Genomic DNA, 16,051 nt, shown 5'->3' with positions numbered 1-16,051 from the left:
CACATTTACTCAGTGTAACATAATATTTTTTGTAAATACAAGACAGTTAAATTTTTTCTTACACAACTGACATGCTTTAAGCATAAAGCAACATTTTTGTTAGATTTTGTTTAAAACAGTTATTATACTTTTAAGTTTTTAAACATTTTTCCATTTTAAATAAATGTTTCTATCTTGTTTAATGCATGTTCAGAGACTTTTAATAAAAACGAGACACAAATTTAAACTAGACAAATATTTTTTCAGTGAACTAAAGAGGTCAAAGTGTTAGCAGTAAAGTATCTGTAGGCCCAAACCATTTGAACGGCGCCACCTGTTGGTCTTTTACAGACTTAAAACAAATTATAGAAGCATTCTGAGGTTATGACCTGAAAGGACAAACCAATATGTCTGCTTTATGAGGCGTTTGCATTGATTGGCATGTTTGGCTTCTTTCCAGATCTCTTAACAGAGGGCGATCCTTTTAAACAAACAGCAGCGCCTACTATTTATGCATACTATGAGCAGATAATATATGCTCTCTGTGTATGTGTCAAGCGAGCTGACCTTAGTTACCATCCAACAGAATGTGCTAGGGCTGCCTCAGAGCTACAAATCTACCTCCAGTTACCATCTGTTCTCCACTGGCTGACTAGCATTATGAACACTGCAGGCTAGCAGATAAAAGAACATATTTCTGAAGTTTTACAAGGTTCTTGCAGACCCAGTTCCACAGGGGGCCTTATGAGTTTGACTTAGCCTTACATCTCCAACCCAGAAAAGTATGGTCCAAACTGAAAATATCTTTTATCTTTGTGATGGAGTCGTGTCTGTGTTCTTGTTAAGTCATAAAGAAGCAGATAGCTGTACATTTAGACTACACACTTATATAGCCTTACATAGGTGGGCTGGTATTTGTAACGTAAACACTATTCGTAATGTAACGGTAAACATGCAAATGTCAAATCTATCACACAATAACAGCTCTAAGATCAAGTACACTGTCATATGTAAAAAATCAATATAAACTGAGAAATATAGTAGAGTATGTCTATTCTGAACGACCTCATGGCAAATGCTGCTAATCAAGGCTCTGCCAATATTCCGACTAGATCGCATATATTACTTTTATACAATAAATGCTTAAATAGTTAAATAAACAAGAAGTTATATTGAGTAACTTAGATTTTAGACACAGTGTTGGTAGTTAGAGTTCCTCAATTTTGTGCCGCCAAAGGAAATATTGTCAAAAGCAACACACAGCAGAGGTGTTTCTGACTGAATCAGTGTTTTGACTCGTTTGAATGAATGATTCAGTGACTCGCTCCTAAACATGACACTAAAATACAGTAACTTGTCGCCACCTACTGGCATAATGTTGTAGCCTCCAAAATAGTCACTAAAATCATCAACAAATGCAGAAATGAAGAATTCAAACAGTGAAAATGAGTGCTATTGCTATATGAGTACTTATGAAACACTGCTCGGCGAATTAAGTTCGAGGACCAGAACGGTTGTGTAAATACATTTTTATTTTTTATGATATAATACAAAACTACAAAAATATAACTTCTGAAGGAATATTTCACCCCAAAAATACAATACAGTACAATACAATATTTATTTATAAAGCACATTTAAAAACAACCAGAGTTGACCAAAGTGCTGAACATAGTAGAATAAGAAAATCTCAGACATAAAATTAGCACAACAAAAATATCAAAAATAAAAACAACAATGAAAGCAACAATGGAATAGAGTTCAAGGAGTATTGAAAGCAAGAGAGAAAAGGTATGTCTTTAGAGCAGACTTGAAGGCAGAGAAAATTTACATTTGTTTAAAATCTACTCATCCTTAGGCCATCCGAGTTGTAGATAAATGTGTTTCTTCATCTGAACAGATTTTGAGAAATGTATCATTACATCACTTGCCCACCAATGGATCAGTGAATGGGTGCCGTCAGAATGAGGGTCCGAACAGCTGATAAAAAACATTACAATGATCCTAAAGTAATCCAGACCACTCCAGTCCATCAATTAATGTTGTGTGAAGTAAAAAGCAGCATATTTTTAATAAACAAATTCATTATTAAGATGTTTTTAACTGCAAACCCTGGTAAAAAAAACAGCATATGCTGGTAGGTATGTTTTGATGCTGGGATGCTGGTTAGGTATGATTTGATGCTGGTTTAAGCTGGTCCTTAGCTGGTTTAAGCTGGTCCTTTGCTGGTTTATGTTGCTCCTTTGCTGCTTTATGCTGGTCCTTTGCTGGTTTATGCTGGTTCTTGACCAGCAACATGACCAGCATAAACCAGCAAAGGGCCAGCTTAAACCAGCTAAGAACCACCTTAAACTAGCATCAAAACATACCTACCAGCATATGCTGTTTTTTTCACCAGGGAACTGTTGCTTCTGGCCAAAATACCAGCCCTCTATCCATAATATTGCTTTCTCCAGTGAAAAAGTTTAATCAGAACCAGTAGAGAAATATCCACAGATCAAGCTGAGATTACAAGTGAAAACAGTCTAATATAAACAGTTCTAAACAAACATGTTGGCGGATTTTGATGTGAGTGGACAACAGGGGATTGATTTTTTTCTACTAGAGAAAGCATTATTATGGATTCATATTTCAGCCGGAAGCAATGGTTTAAAGTTAAAATGCCTTAATGATGGATTTATTTCTTACAAACATGCAGGTTTTCTTTTCACAAGATGTGAATTGATGGCAGTGTTGTGTGGATTTTTGTGATGTTTTTATTAGCTGTTTGGACTCTCATTCTGATGGCACCCATTCCCTGCAGAGGATCCTTTTTGTATTATTTTTGTGGAGCTACTCTTTCAGCTACATGTTACAACAACATGTTACAAATGACAAGTTTGGGTCAAAACTGGATTTGTGGCCCTTATAGAGCAGATAGTGCTGAAAAAGTGTCTTATGTAACTCCAGACTTTAGTAAAAGTCTGAATCTTAATGGATTCCTGCAGGGAATTTTCAGATTCCATGTCTAAACATCAGACAGAATATGCAATCATTCTCCCATTCTAGTTTCACTTTGCATTTGGCCCACTCGAGACTCAATTACAGCTAAAACCTTTACGTATCTCATTGTGTAGAAAACAACAACTGCAGAGTCTCCTCTCCAGAACTTCTCAGCGGGACCTCAGCGGAGCCTGACCTGTGCATGACTATCACAGCGGAGCAGCGCATCTTCACGTCTGCAGTAAACGCGCTGTGTATGATGCCTGCTTAGAAAGCGAGTGAATATGAAACTTGAGTAAAGCTGTTTAGTGCACCACATGTGTCTGAGGAAAATACTGACTCTCGTCGGTTTGGAAAATCCAGAGTCACACTAAATAAGGTCACTCGGTTCAAACTTCACCACAGCGGTATCAGCATACAGCAGCAGTGCGGTTCTTTCATGCACAGTGTGACTCCTGTTTGAAAGACACTCTAATTCTCCTTCTGTCCCACTGTAGGAAACCCGATTAGACCTCATCTTAACAACTCTGCCTTTCACTTTCAGAAGGGAAGTGCAGGGATCTGCAAGATGGGCCGCTTGTAATTTATGGCTTTGGCTTCATTGGTGATTTCAGCTCCTAGAGTGATAAAAATGGCAGAGAGCTGGTGATTATGAATGCATAAGGATTAATGGAGGCTATTTAAAGACTCTATCCAGAGCAGAGAAGACAGGGACACAATTTTCCATTCTGAAAGGAAGTGGAAAATCCATGGATTATCCCTAAAATGACTATGCTGTGTAGTTCAATCATCAAACTTGGCGTTATGCCACAGTTCTGATACTAGATGAAGCTTTTTACTCTACTGTGGTTGTTGTATATTGATCAGTCATTGGTTGGTTTGGTAGTAGCCAGTGGTGGTGAACCAGAATGAATGCAACCAGGGTCATAAAGCTTCTTTGCCTGGTACTGTGCATTTCATTATGAGTTTTTAGGAGGAGAACCATTTCTAACACTGAAGTTGTTTTTCTTACTGTCTGGGAGCGAGAGCGCAATTAATACTTTTATTCAGCAAGGACATTTATTTCTATTCAAATAAATGCTGTTCTTTTGAACTTTCTATTCATCAAAGAATCCTGGCAAAAATGTTTCACGGTTTCCGCAAAAACACTAAGCAACTGTTTTCAACGTTAGTAATGATAACAAATGTGACACTTAGGACTGCAGTAATGACTGCTGAAAATTCAGCTTTCCTTTGATGGTTATAATTAAAATGTATTGTTTTAAGTCAAAGCCTGTGAAATCTCTCCACTAAGACAAATGACTATTTCTGTGGCTAAAAAGAAAAAAGTATGCATTGAAATTGGTGTGTTTGCTCAGTATGATAAAGAAAAGATTTTATCATAAGACCTAGATTTAGACTTAGGTCATGATGACTTGTGAAATACAGTGCATTGCAAAAGTATGCATACCGCTTCAATTTGTTCACATTTTATGATGCATTCTTACGTTAAACTTCTTTAAATAACTTTTTTCCACATCAGTCTACACTCCATGCACCATGATGACAAAGTAGAAAAAGAATTGTCACAACTTTCTAAATTTACTAAAAATTGCTGAAATAAGTATATTGCATAAGCATACATACCCTTAACTCAGTACTTAGCCGCAGCACATTTACAGCCTCAAGTCAGCATTTGGTAATTATCTGCCGTCCTTGTCCTCACCTCTTCACCTTTCAAGCTCTGTAAGCTTGGATGGGGCAGACACACATTTTCAGGTTTCTCCAAAAATGTTTGATTGGGTTCAAGCCCAGGCTTTGGCTAGGCCACTCAAAGACATTCACAGAGTTGTCTATGAGCCACTCTTGCTGTGTGCTTAGGCTCATTGTCTTGTTATAAGGTGAACCTTCTGCCCAGTCTGAGGTTCTGAATGCTCTGGTCTAGATTTTCATTAAGGTTATCTCTATATTTTGCTGTTTTGAGCTTTCCTTCTATTGACTTCTACAGTCCCTGCCACTGAAAAACAGCCCCGCAGAATGAGGCTGCTACTAGCACAATTTAAAGTTGTGATGGTACTGTGCAGGTGATAAGCAGTGCAGAATTTTTTCTAAACTCTTCCCCAGATGTGTGGCTGTTTGTTTGTTTTTTTTTTTTTTTTTTGTTTTTTTTTTTTTACCTCAGGGCTTGTGTTTTGCTCTGATATGCATTTTCAGTGGTTAGACCTTTTATTAAGATGTGTGTGCCTATCCAAATCATACCCATTCAACTGAATATGCCACAGGTTTAATTCACTCAAAGTGTAGTAACATCTACAAGTGTTTTGAAAACTCCTGAGCTAAATTTCATCTGTCCCAGATAAGGGTATGAATACTTATGCAATGAAATGGTTTAAGTTTTTTTATTTTTTTATAAATTTGCTAAGATGTTAAAACCTGTTTTTTTGCTTTGCCATTATGGTATATGGAGTGTAAATTGATGTGGGGAGAAAAAGTAATATAAGGCAATTTAACATAAGGCAGCAACATAACAAAATGTGAATAAAATGAATGGATATGAACACTTTCGCAAGGCACTTTTCGCCTCCCCTGAGCCCACTGAGATTTAGCAGACCCCCCTAAAACGTGCAGTGGGTTTGTTTTGGGTAATTGAGAGTAACTGGGGAAAAGTCACATGAGAGGAGGCAATGCCTCCATCGCAATATGATTGGATATGACTGTTTATGATTGGCTTTGATTGATTCATGCGATAAATCCTGCCTCTTGTGTTTGTGCATGTTTGCGAATCAGTCTGAATGAACAATATAACGACATTAATGGGAAGACTAACTTCAAAAAGTAAGTAAACAACTCACACGCTTGGATATAACCACTTTGTGACATCAAAATAAGACTTTAAATGGTGTGAATACATGATTTGGGGAGTTTTTAAAGTAAATCTCTGTGCCTATGACCAATACTTACCGAGCTTTGATGACTGATGATCCGAAAAATTTTATTGTTTAAATTGTTACAGCCACGAGTTATTGTTTTGGAATATATTGAGTTTCATGACCTTTAAACTACCCTGTGCTCTGTTCTGGCAGTTGTGCAATTTGGGCGTCAATAGCATAATGATTAAAACCAATACTTCCCGTAGTTTTTGAACCAGAAGAAATAGGTCAGCCAAATGTAACCTGTTGTAAACAATAGTAGTTGTTCTGTATTACTCTCCAAACAGGCCTCATTAAGTCGAGGCATTAATACTCCGCTGTGCTTTCAGTGCTGTGGATCGCTGTGGGATCAGCTCAAGAGAGTTCCTTCCTGTCGACGGGGCTTGTTATTGTCACAAGCATCCTCACCAGCTCCTCTCGCTGTGAAGTTCCCTAATTAGTCACCTCACCGCAGCGCTCATCTCTCCTGATTCACAGAGAGCAGCACACAATACACAAGACACAAAAAGAGTTATTTTAATGAGGCCGTGTTTGCAGGTGTACTAGAGATGAATGTGCAAAGTGAATTTTTTTCACAGGTAGTGGGTCACATGTGAAAACACTGATTTTCGGGTACTGGGATAAAAACAGAATGCAAAACTGAGACACATGAAAGTTTATGTAGCAAGAAATGGTTTTGGATTATTCTGTTCAACATGTTTAGAGACATTTACCTTTGCTTGAGTTGGTCTTCTGCTTTTTCACTCAATTCAGGTGAAACACGATCATATATCAGATTATATGTCAAATATTTATTATAAATAATGACTACAGGTCAGGTTCAATTCAGGGTTAAAGTGTTTCAAACTGATTTTCAGCTTTACCTACATCAGATTTTTCTTGTTACTTACCAACCTTTTTATTATATACAAATTATATAAAAAATCCCAAAAGCTTGGTTTACAATTTATGTGAAACTGACTTTGATCTAACATTATTATCACTGATATCAGCTTTTTAATATGCCATATTCTACAAGCAAAGTTCAAAACTTAATGGGAAACCCCACTGGCTTCTAAGTCCAACACATTATCCACTCAAATGATGCTCCAGTGGCACAATATATTTAAATACAGTGTCTGATTTTCACATTGGAAATCAAAACTAATGCAAGTAATAATTTCAACATGCTGTCAGTTCCAGGCTGGGCTGTGCTGCGGCTCAGTGGCAAACAAAACAACCATATCAAGTTGTCTTGAGCCTGCCAGTCATTCCTCTCAGCAGGGTGAAGTACTATCCATGGGGATGGCTTTACCAGAATCCCGGCTGAAGAGGATGTGGGAAGAGCCAGCAGCTGTGAACCCAGTGGCCTTGCCAAATGCTGCTGGACAGCCAAACCAGATGTGCAACCCAGTAAAATTCATATTAAAGATGACGGGGAGACAAATGGGTGGGGCTGTGGGTGAGTAAAGAAACGTTGTCTCTGAGGAAAGCTGGCAAACCACACAAAAAGCGAGCGGGATGTTCTCTTAAATGAAAAACTGAACACCAGATGCTTTCAATGACATTTATATTTTTTGTTAAGATTTTATTTTTTAACTGGAAAAGTGTGTAAAACCATGTTGTGTGTTTGTGAGACTGATTTTCTGTGTTAAAGATGCACTTAGTCATTTTTATGTTGCAATGGTGATGACTTGACACCTACTGACACCTAGTGGTGTGGATGCATCATTGTGGAAAATCTTAAGCTGGAATACACTCATGACTTTTAAAATCTGACCAGATTCTAAAACACTAGACATTATAGACTTAGAATATTGTAAATAGTCACAGGGGAAAAACTGACCATCGCACACTAAACGACTTAAGATTATACACTACCAGATTTAAAGTTGTTTACATCAAGACAAATGTAAGCACAAACGTGCATCTTATTGCTAGGAGACGCGTGTCATGAAAACAACAGAGTGTTTTCATGACCCGTCATCAGTCGGCCATATTGGCGGCGCGGAACATAAACAATGCCATTAACTGAACGAAATTCACATATTTTGCTAATTATTGCTGCTGAAAATGGTCAATTATTGTCATGTTTTGGGTTGTACTAATCGGTTGGACTGGGAAAAACATTTGGAGTACTCTAGACTGCCAAAAGTTATAACAAATCAAGGAGAAGAGTGCAAAAAAACTGTCTGGGGAACAAAAGGCGTTTGTGGTTGGCCAAACTGAACCAGGATTTCCAGGGCAAGAATCTTCACAACATTCCCGTTTTTTCTTATAATTTCCGGTCAGGTAGGTGAAATATTTTATTAATATCTTAATTAATACTGTTTGTATGTATGTTTACCACCTATTAACTTTAGTTTCCCTGGTGAAAAAAAACAGCATATGCTGGTAGGTATGTTTTGATGCTGGAATGCTGGTTAGGCAGGATTTGATGCTGGTTTAAGATGGTCCTTTGCTGGTTTTTGCTGGTCAAGGTCCAGCATGAACCAGCAAAGGACCAGCATAAACCAGCTAAGGACCAGCATAAACCAGCAAAGGACCAGCTTAAACCAGCATCAAAACCTACCTCACCAGCATTCCAGCATCAAAACATACCTACCAGCATATGCTGGTTTTTTCACCAGGGTTGTCAAAATATTGCACCCTTTCCTGCTTACTAAGTTCTTCTCTGTATGATTTAGTAGCTTCCACATTTTTTTCAAACATGTTTGACATCCTCCGACTTGATGGATTCATAGTCTGAAGCTAAAAATTGTCTGTGAGTCTGTGACCATCACACACTACTCTATAAAATCTATTAACTCAAATCTGCAGACTGGCTCTGTCTTTCCCCAACTTCTCCAGACTGTAAATCACCGGAAAATCGAGGCAAAACATTGTGTAATGTACTGTATTCCAGCCTTAGTGATTTGGTTGTAAAAATGTGCTTACTTAGTTAATCTTGATTAATTAAAGTGAAAATGTCCAATTAAAGGGAGAGTTTTTTTTTGTTTTTTTTTGGCTGATTATGTGATTTTAAAATGGCTGCCTACATGAGGCAACCTGCTTCATGTAAAGCAAAACAGCTTTTATTAGGTCATAAGTGTGAAGTACTTCTCATGTGAGTGTACTTTAAATATTTATCCATCGGAAATATCACTGATGGCATCTTTCAAGTACCACTGGTGTGTATATTAAAAAACAAAACCCTTGCACAAACCTACAAATTAATAATTTGTTTTCAATTGAGCTTGTGTCATCTCATGGTGTTTGTTCAAAACCATGCCAAAACCTTGCTTTGTCAGTAAGTGTGTGTGAGCGCAAGTTGGCGTGTACATCCATGTCCTAAGACAACCCTTGTGTCTGTTTTCTTCATTTGGTCCACAAGGTTTTGATTATGAACTGCCCCTGGGACTCCAAGACCTCCGGGGAGACCAGAAAGGGCAAACAAGAGAAAGACAAAAAACAGGCCTTACGGTTACAGATGTAGTTTTTATTTCAAAGATCTAAATCAATGGTGAGTCATTCTTACCAGAACACTGCAATTTTGCTGCCTGATTGGCATGAGATCAGATTGGAAACATTTTTTGTTTGTGAGAACGTGTGGACTGTCACTATCTGTGGAATGTGACTCTGTAACTGAACCATGCCAAAGGACATTTGCTTTGCATTTCGAAGAACTCTCCACTGTCATTGTCAGATTAGGGCTACAGCTTGCATTTATGAACACATATCACCACCTAGTGGTTATCAAGAAGTACTTTTTGTTTTCATTATGCATAGGTTCATGCTTAAAGAGATAGTTCACCCAAAAATGAAATTCAGTCATTAATTACTCACCCTCATATCAATCCAAATCCGTAAGACATTCATCGTCAGAACACAAATTAAGATATTTTTGATGAAATCCAAGAGCTTTCTGACCCTGCATAGACAGCAATGCAACTACCACGTTCAAGGCCCAGAAAGGTAGTAAAGGTAGTCTGTGACATCTGTGTTTTTGAAAAATGTACAAAATTTTTCTCTAATCACTTGTTATGACATGAGAAAGATAATGTATCCCAGAGAAGTTGATTTAATTTAGCCACATGCCAGTTTGATTTAATATTTGTGCATGAAATACATAAGTAAAATGGTGAATACACTGCTGTTCAGTATCAAATCTTGTCTTAAAGAATTTAAATATAGTTTTTTGAACATGCACAATGATAAATAAAAACAGCTGATGTGTTTGGCATGCTAAGTACTGTAAAGTACACAATACTTAACCCTTTCACATTTCAAAGATCAGAACTGAATCATACGCCACATAAAACAGGTTTTCAAGAAACCCCAAGAAATGTAGTAAGGCATATCAGCCACTGACTGAATTGACAACAGGAATGGAACATTCCAGACGTCTGCGTGCATGTGTGGAAGGATATGCGATGAGTGCCGAGCTCACTTCCCTGCCTTTAGTAAGATTAATAACAGACTCGTCTGGGCCGTAAAGCTTCTGGGGAAAAGTTATGAAAACCTTGTGGATTAAGCTGGTGTTTAGAGTGAAACATTCCACGTCTACATAAAACACGTGTCTGGAGTTTGATATCTCTCATCATTCAACATGAAATACTGTCTTGTTGAGGGATCAGTGACTTTTGTAAGAAAGCAGATATTTCTCAGTGCTGTAAACAATAGCTATGTGAACAGACTTTAATACATGGATCATTAGTGCAAATCTGCAGGAAATACTATAGGGATATTATTCAAATAAAGTACTGAGAACATTTGAAAGCACTTGATGCTGTTTTGACATGATCAGGCTGGTCATCTGGCTCTTCTCCTCCGAACCACGATGGTTCCAGCCACAACGTCATAAACAGTTCTGTTGTGCTGGAAAAACAGTAACGTGATAAAGATAGGGAACAGAAAGGCGATGGAGAAGTTTTTGTTTAAAGCCCGTACTGTGGATCTGCAAAAAAATAAAATAAATAAATAATATATATATATTTTAACAGGGCTATTTGTGGCAAAAACCCAGGGTTTTGAAGGCTGCTATATTATAAAAATATGCATAACTCACGCAGATAAGCTGACACTTGTTGCTGGTACCACCAAAACCCGATTCGGCTGCACTAGGACTGTTGAATCACATGTGACGACTCGAAGCCCCAGGAGGAACTTTCCTGGAGTGGCACCTCCAGCTCCCCAAATACAGATGATCTGCAGATGAAAACAGAACACAGACTGAAGGAAATTTGTGTGCTGTCTAAAAACATTAAACACATAACTCACTGAAATCACTTCAAGACTACAGAGTTTGTCTACCAAATACTGTTACTGAGTGAAAATATGACTGGTTATTTATTTTTCTGATAAAACAGATTTAAAACTGTAAATTGAAAACAGATTGAGAGACAAGGCTTGCAATTGTGGCTTGCAACAACATAAAAGGCAGAAGACGCACACTCACTTCATAGACACACACTAGCACTCTGTACGCTAAAGCCACAACCATCATCTTCTGCAGGTCCTCCAGTGATGTGTTCTCATCAATCTCCTCCACGATAAACTGCATCATGAATTTGGAGATATCTCTGTTCGCAAGATCAAAGTTATATGAACTGTCATATAATGCTGGATATATATACTATGTGCAAAAGTATGGAGTTGGTAAGTTTATAAAAGAAGTCTCTCATGATCACCAAGGTTGCATTTATGTGATTAAACAAAGTAAAAATTGTAACATTCCGCAAAAGTATTACCATTTTAAAATAGCTGTTTTCTATTGGAATATATATAAAATATAATTTATTCCTGTGATTCAAATGCTAAATTTTCAGCATCATTGCCAGTCTTCAGTGTCACGTGATCCTTCAGAAATCATTTCTTATAATCAATGTCCCACTTAATATATTGTGGAAACTGTGATAGTGTATATAAAACAGTAGTATATTTATAACTGTACAGTGTATAAATGATTCAGAAAGGATAACAGATCAATGGATTCCTACTGGATCGATTCCTTTTTGTTCTGAACACCTTCTCAACTCACTTCATTCCACTGAGATGCATGATCCACAACACTATGGTTGCCTTAACACAGAAGAGAATGAAGAAATCCACAGTTTCAGCCAGAAATCTACGGAGAGGGGAAGGGATGGTGTACTCTCTACCTAAAAGAACAAAAGATGAAGTTAGGAGGACCATGAAGTTAGAATCTAAGTGTGCATTTTCAGGTCTGCACCTTCAATGCTTCAACAGATGTAAGAAAATCAGGCTTTTTTCAGTTCACATTGTCTCAAATTTGCTTACATTTGATGGTGACCTACAATTATAGAATTATGCAGAAATCCAACTTTCACCCAAAAATGAAAATTCTGTTGTTAATTACTCACCCTCGTGTCGTTCCAAACCCGTAAGACCTTTGTTTATCATCAGAACACAAATTAAGATATTTTTGATCAAATCTTAGAGCTTTCTGACCCTGCATAGACAACAACACAACTGAAACATTCAAGGCCCAGAAAGGTTTGGAATGACACGAGGGTGAGTAATTACTGACAGAATTTTCATTTTTGGATGACTCATGTCTTTCTTTCTTCAGGCGTAAATAAATTGTTTTTTGAGGAAAACATTTCAGGATTTTTCTCCATATAATAGACTGGTATGGTGCCCCGAGTTTGAACTTCCAAAATGCAGTTCAAATGCGGTTGTAAACGATCCCAGCAGAGAAAGAAGGGTCTTATCTAGCAAAAATGATCAGTTATTTTCATAAAAATAGTAACATTTAAATACTTTTTAATCTCAAATGCTCGTCTTGTCTTGCTTTGCCTGAACTCTGTGTATTCTGGCTCAAGACAGTTAGGGTATGTATTTTCTCCCTCCCCTTAAAAAATGATTTCAAAATCATCCTACATCACTGCAGAAGTTCTGACCCAGTCTTTGCAAAGTGAACATGTAAAGAAGATCAAACACCCTTAACAAAAAAGGTAATACAGTGATATAGGACGATTTTGAGGGAGAATGTGAGATGGGAGTTTTTCGACATACCCTAACTGTCATGAACCTGAACAAAAACAGAGTTCAGAAAGGGTAAGACAAGACGAGCATTTGAGATTGAAAGGTGTACAAATTGTATTATTTTTATGAAAATAACCAATCGTTTCGCTAGATAAGACCTTTCTTCCTCGGCTGTGGGGGGGAACCCACAGGACAAACGCACATACAATCTGGAGATTATCACATGAAACTAAACATTATCCGAAAGCGAGCTGACAGAAGATGGAAGCATAACAAATGCAGTCATGGTGCAGCTTAAAAGGATTTGGACAGCAGAGATGGAAGATCAGCTTGTCACCTAAATCATTTTCTTTTTTTTCTGTGAATTTTCTGTCAAAATCATTCCAAACACTATAATAGCAATTTCTTCCTGCCTTTTCCCCACCATGTTTATTCTTAAGTCTCGAGACATCTTGCGAGATTTCCCCCGTGGTCTTTCACATTTTGAAGATTTGAAGAATTTTAAAATCTTTTAGTGAGCACCCAGCATTAGTTACAATGTTCCTCCAAACCCATAAGACCTTTGTTTATCTTCAGAACACAAATTAAGATATATTTTGATGAAATCTGAGAGCTTTCTGACCCTGCATAGACAGCAAGAGAACTACCACATTCAAGGCCCAGAAAGTAAGGACAATGGCGGTGGACAGTGAGCCGGAAGAGAAGAATTGTTGAAAGGTCAGTTTTGTTTTCTTTCCGCATAAAGGCCACATACACACTGTTTAAGGAGTGAACTGTTTTTAAATGCAGGAGCAAGTCCCATAAATTATCGTTCCATGTGTGTACAGAACAGCAGTCACCCCCACATTTATAACCACAGCAACATTTTGGCATCTTCCAGGAGTGAATAAGAATTTGGACATTTGGTATCTGCCATTTTTTGGCTAAAGACTCAGTTTTTGTCCATCAATTTTAACTAAACTACTGCTAATGGAGGTGCTGTGTTTTGTTTTTGCTCAGGAGGCTACTTTAGAGAGCGCTGTCTTAGTGTTGCCATGTCTTCATATTTACAGCAACTTGTAGGCATGTTGTTTCGTCTTAGCTCATAAAGCTAGGCACTTTATGGAGTTGATAAAGTGGTCCGTTGCAGATATGAGATATATGATTTTTAGTTGTTATAAAACATAAAGCATTGTTTTAGTGTTTTTTTTTTTTTTTATCAAGATCTGGCAACACTGACAAATTACCACAGGGCTAGTGAGCGCAACTAGCCTGTGTCAAAATGTGCTAAAGTTAAGACTTCTTTCACTGTTATTTTCTTGCATCTCACATACAGACAGAGACACATTTCTAATGCGCGTTTAAATACGTAATTAACAACTAGTTGTTCAGTTCAGATCCATACACACTGTATAGAATTTCTGTAAATGCTGTTGTCACTACCTGTATTTTTTGCGATTATCGAATTCAGTTGTCACTCTTGTATTTTAGTGAATTATGTGTGTACAGAACATGATTAATGAGTAAAAGGTGAACCGACAACCAAATTTAGCTGCAGTGTGTACGTGGCCAATGAGTATTCTCGTGGCTTCATCATATTACAGTTACAGCACTGATGTCACATGGACATTTTAATGATGTCCTTACTACCTTTCTGGGCCTTGAATGTTGTAGTTGCATTGCTGTCAATGCAGAGTCAGAAAGCTCTCAGATTTCATCAAAAATATCTTCATTTGTGTTCCTAAGATGAATGAAGGTTTGGAACGACATGAGGGTGAGTAATGACAGAATTTTCATTTTTGGGTGAACTATCCCTTAAGACGCCTCAATGTATGGACATGATATATAATACTAAAAAAACATATAATGGGGGATTGTGGAGATACATAATAATAAAGGTATATAAAATGTAAATGTATTCCAATTCTTCAAATTCAGCATTTGTTAACGTGTTTAATGAAGCAACTAATTACTCTATCTCCTCAAAGCACTGGATTGACAGCTACCTGCAGGCTGTGCTGGCCCTCTCTCAGCAGTGCTGGATGTGGCAGTGGCCGCTGGACGGCTGGATGGTGGGCTGCTCATCTGGTTATACCATGCGGCGATGTCAGCGGGCGTCGCGAAGCTGCCGCCGGGTGCCTGGCAACCGAACTGAGGCGGAGGAAAGAGCGGCGCGGACATGAACACCCAGCTCTGCCAGCTCACATAGCCACTGTAATAGCGCCACATCCACTGCTGCAGCCGCTTGCAGTATTCAGTCGTTGTCATGTTGTCATTGTCATCGGACCCTTGGCCGTTTTTCACCGTTTCTTCCGCATTATTCTTCGCTGCCATGTTTACTTCTTTACAAAAATCTTATTTAGACTTCCACTTACTGAAGAAGCTAATCGGCTCAGGCGGCGGCCATAACAACTGCTCACTGAAGCCGGAATATACCACTCTGCCAATACATACCAACAGTGTTTTTATAATTGGTGATTCTCGTTTCAGCTACCTTGTCTTGCGATTTAGACAGTTCCAGTAATAATATTTATTATAGCAAAAATACATGTCTAGCAGAAAAAACACAAACTGTGTAAGCAGCTGAAAATTAAATAGCATCAGCTGTTAGTGCACCCCTGTGATATAAAATAATGTTGCCTGCGAATATCATTAGGACTGATAAAGTTAATTATAATGTAACACACAATTTTAGAGATAGGCAGAAAGACAGTCATGATTAATGACTCCGTTATTTATAATATTAATACAGCAGTCATACAATTTCAAACTATTACAATAATTCTTTAAAAAAAAACTATAATTATAAAGTTAAAAAAATCATAATTATCATTGAGGATACAGATTCAAAGCCAACTGTTTATTTTATTATAACTTTTATTATTGTTATTATTATATTATATTGTTACTTGCACTACAGAAGCGATTTATCTGAAACATTTGAAAAATTAGAACAATAATAAAGTGGCAAAACAAGTAGAAAGTATTAAAAAAATGGACCTGTAAGTGTAGTAAACAAGTGCTGTACTCAAACAAAAAACTTGTTTTTCTAATTCTTTTACAATTACTGTAATGTCCTCGTATTAACTGAGACTATATGGAAGGTTTTTATTTTTATGAAGTAATTTTTCACACTAAATGATCATTGAAAATGAACTAGTAAAAAAAAAAAAAAAAAAAAAAAAAAAAAAAAACAGAAAAAGATTATAATATTGGCACAACCTTATATATTGAAA

At 37.3% G+C, this 16,051-nt stretch overlaps 1 protein-coding gene across 1 annotated transcript; it reads right to left on the bottom strand.

Moving 5' to 3' along the window:
* Positions 1-9,315: 9,315 nt before the first annotated feature.
* On the bottom strand, positions 9,316-15,238 carry fam8a1a (family with sequence similarity 8 member A1a). Its single transcript, XM_051136168.1, has 5 exons — positions 14,822-15,238; positions 11,869-11,989; positions 11,287-11,410; positions 10,897-11,036; positions 9,316-10,785 (listed from the first exon to the last, which is right to left on the bottom strand). Exons 1-5 carry the CDS (start codon positions 15,147-15,149, stop codon positions 10,641-10,643), a joined length of 858 nt encoding a protein of 285 aa, XP_050992125.1. The 5' UTR covers positions 15,150-15,238; the 3' UTR covers positions 9,316-10,640.
* Between the last annotated feature and the right edge of the window lie 813 nt (positions 15,239-16,051).

The sequence above is a fragment of the Labeo rohita genome, chromosome 19 (genome assembly GCF_022985175.1).
Source record: "Labeo rohita strain BAU-BD-2019 chromosome 19, IGBB_LRoh.1.0, whole genome shotgun sequence".
Lineage (NCBI taxonomy): Eukaryota > Metazoa > Chordata > Actinopteri > Cypriniformes > Cyprinidae > Labeo > Labeo rohita.
The sequence above is the reverse complement of the archived record's forward strand: the minus strand, read 5'-3'. Positions and strand labels throughout refer to the sequence as shown.

What these genes read in the sequence shown, in the direction of transcription:
- fam8a1a (XM_051136168.1), bottom strand. Translation starts at nt 15,149, where the DNA reads ATGGCAGCGAAGAATAATGCGGAAGAAACGGTGAAAAACGGCCAAGGG. An exon ending in AGGGCCAGCACAGCCTGCAG is followed by an intron (nt 11,990 to 14,821) that starts GTAGCTGTCAAT and finishes TTGTTCTTTTAG; the next exon opens with GTAGAGAGTACACCATCCCT. An exon ending in TGCTAGTGTGTGTCTATGAA is followed by an intron (nt 11,037 to 11,286) that starts GTGAGTGTGCGT and finishes TTTCATCTGCAG; the next exon opens with ATCATCTGTATTTGGGGAGC.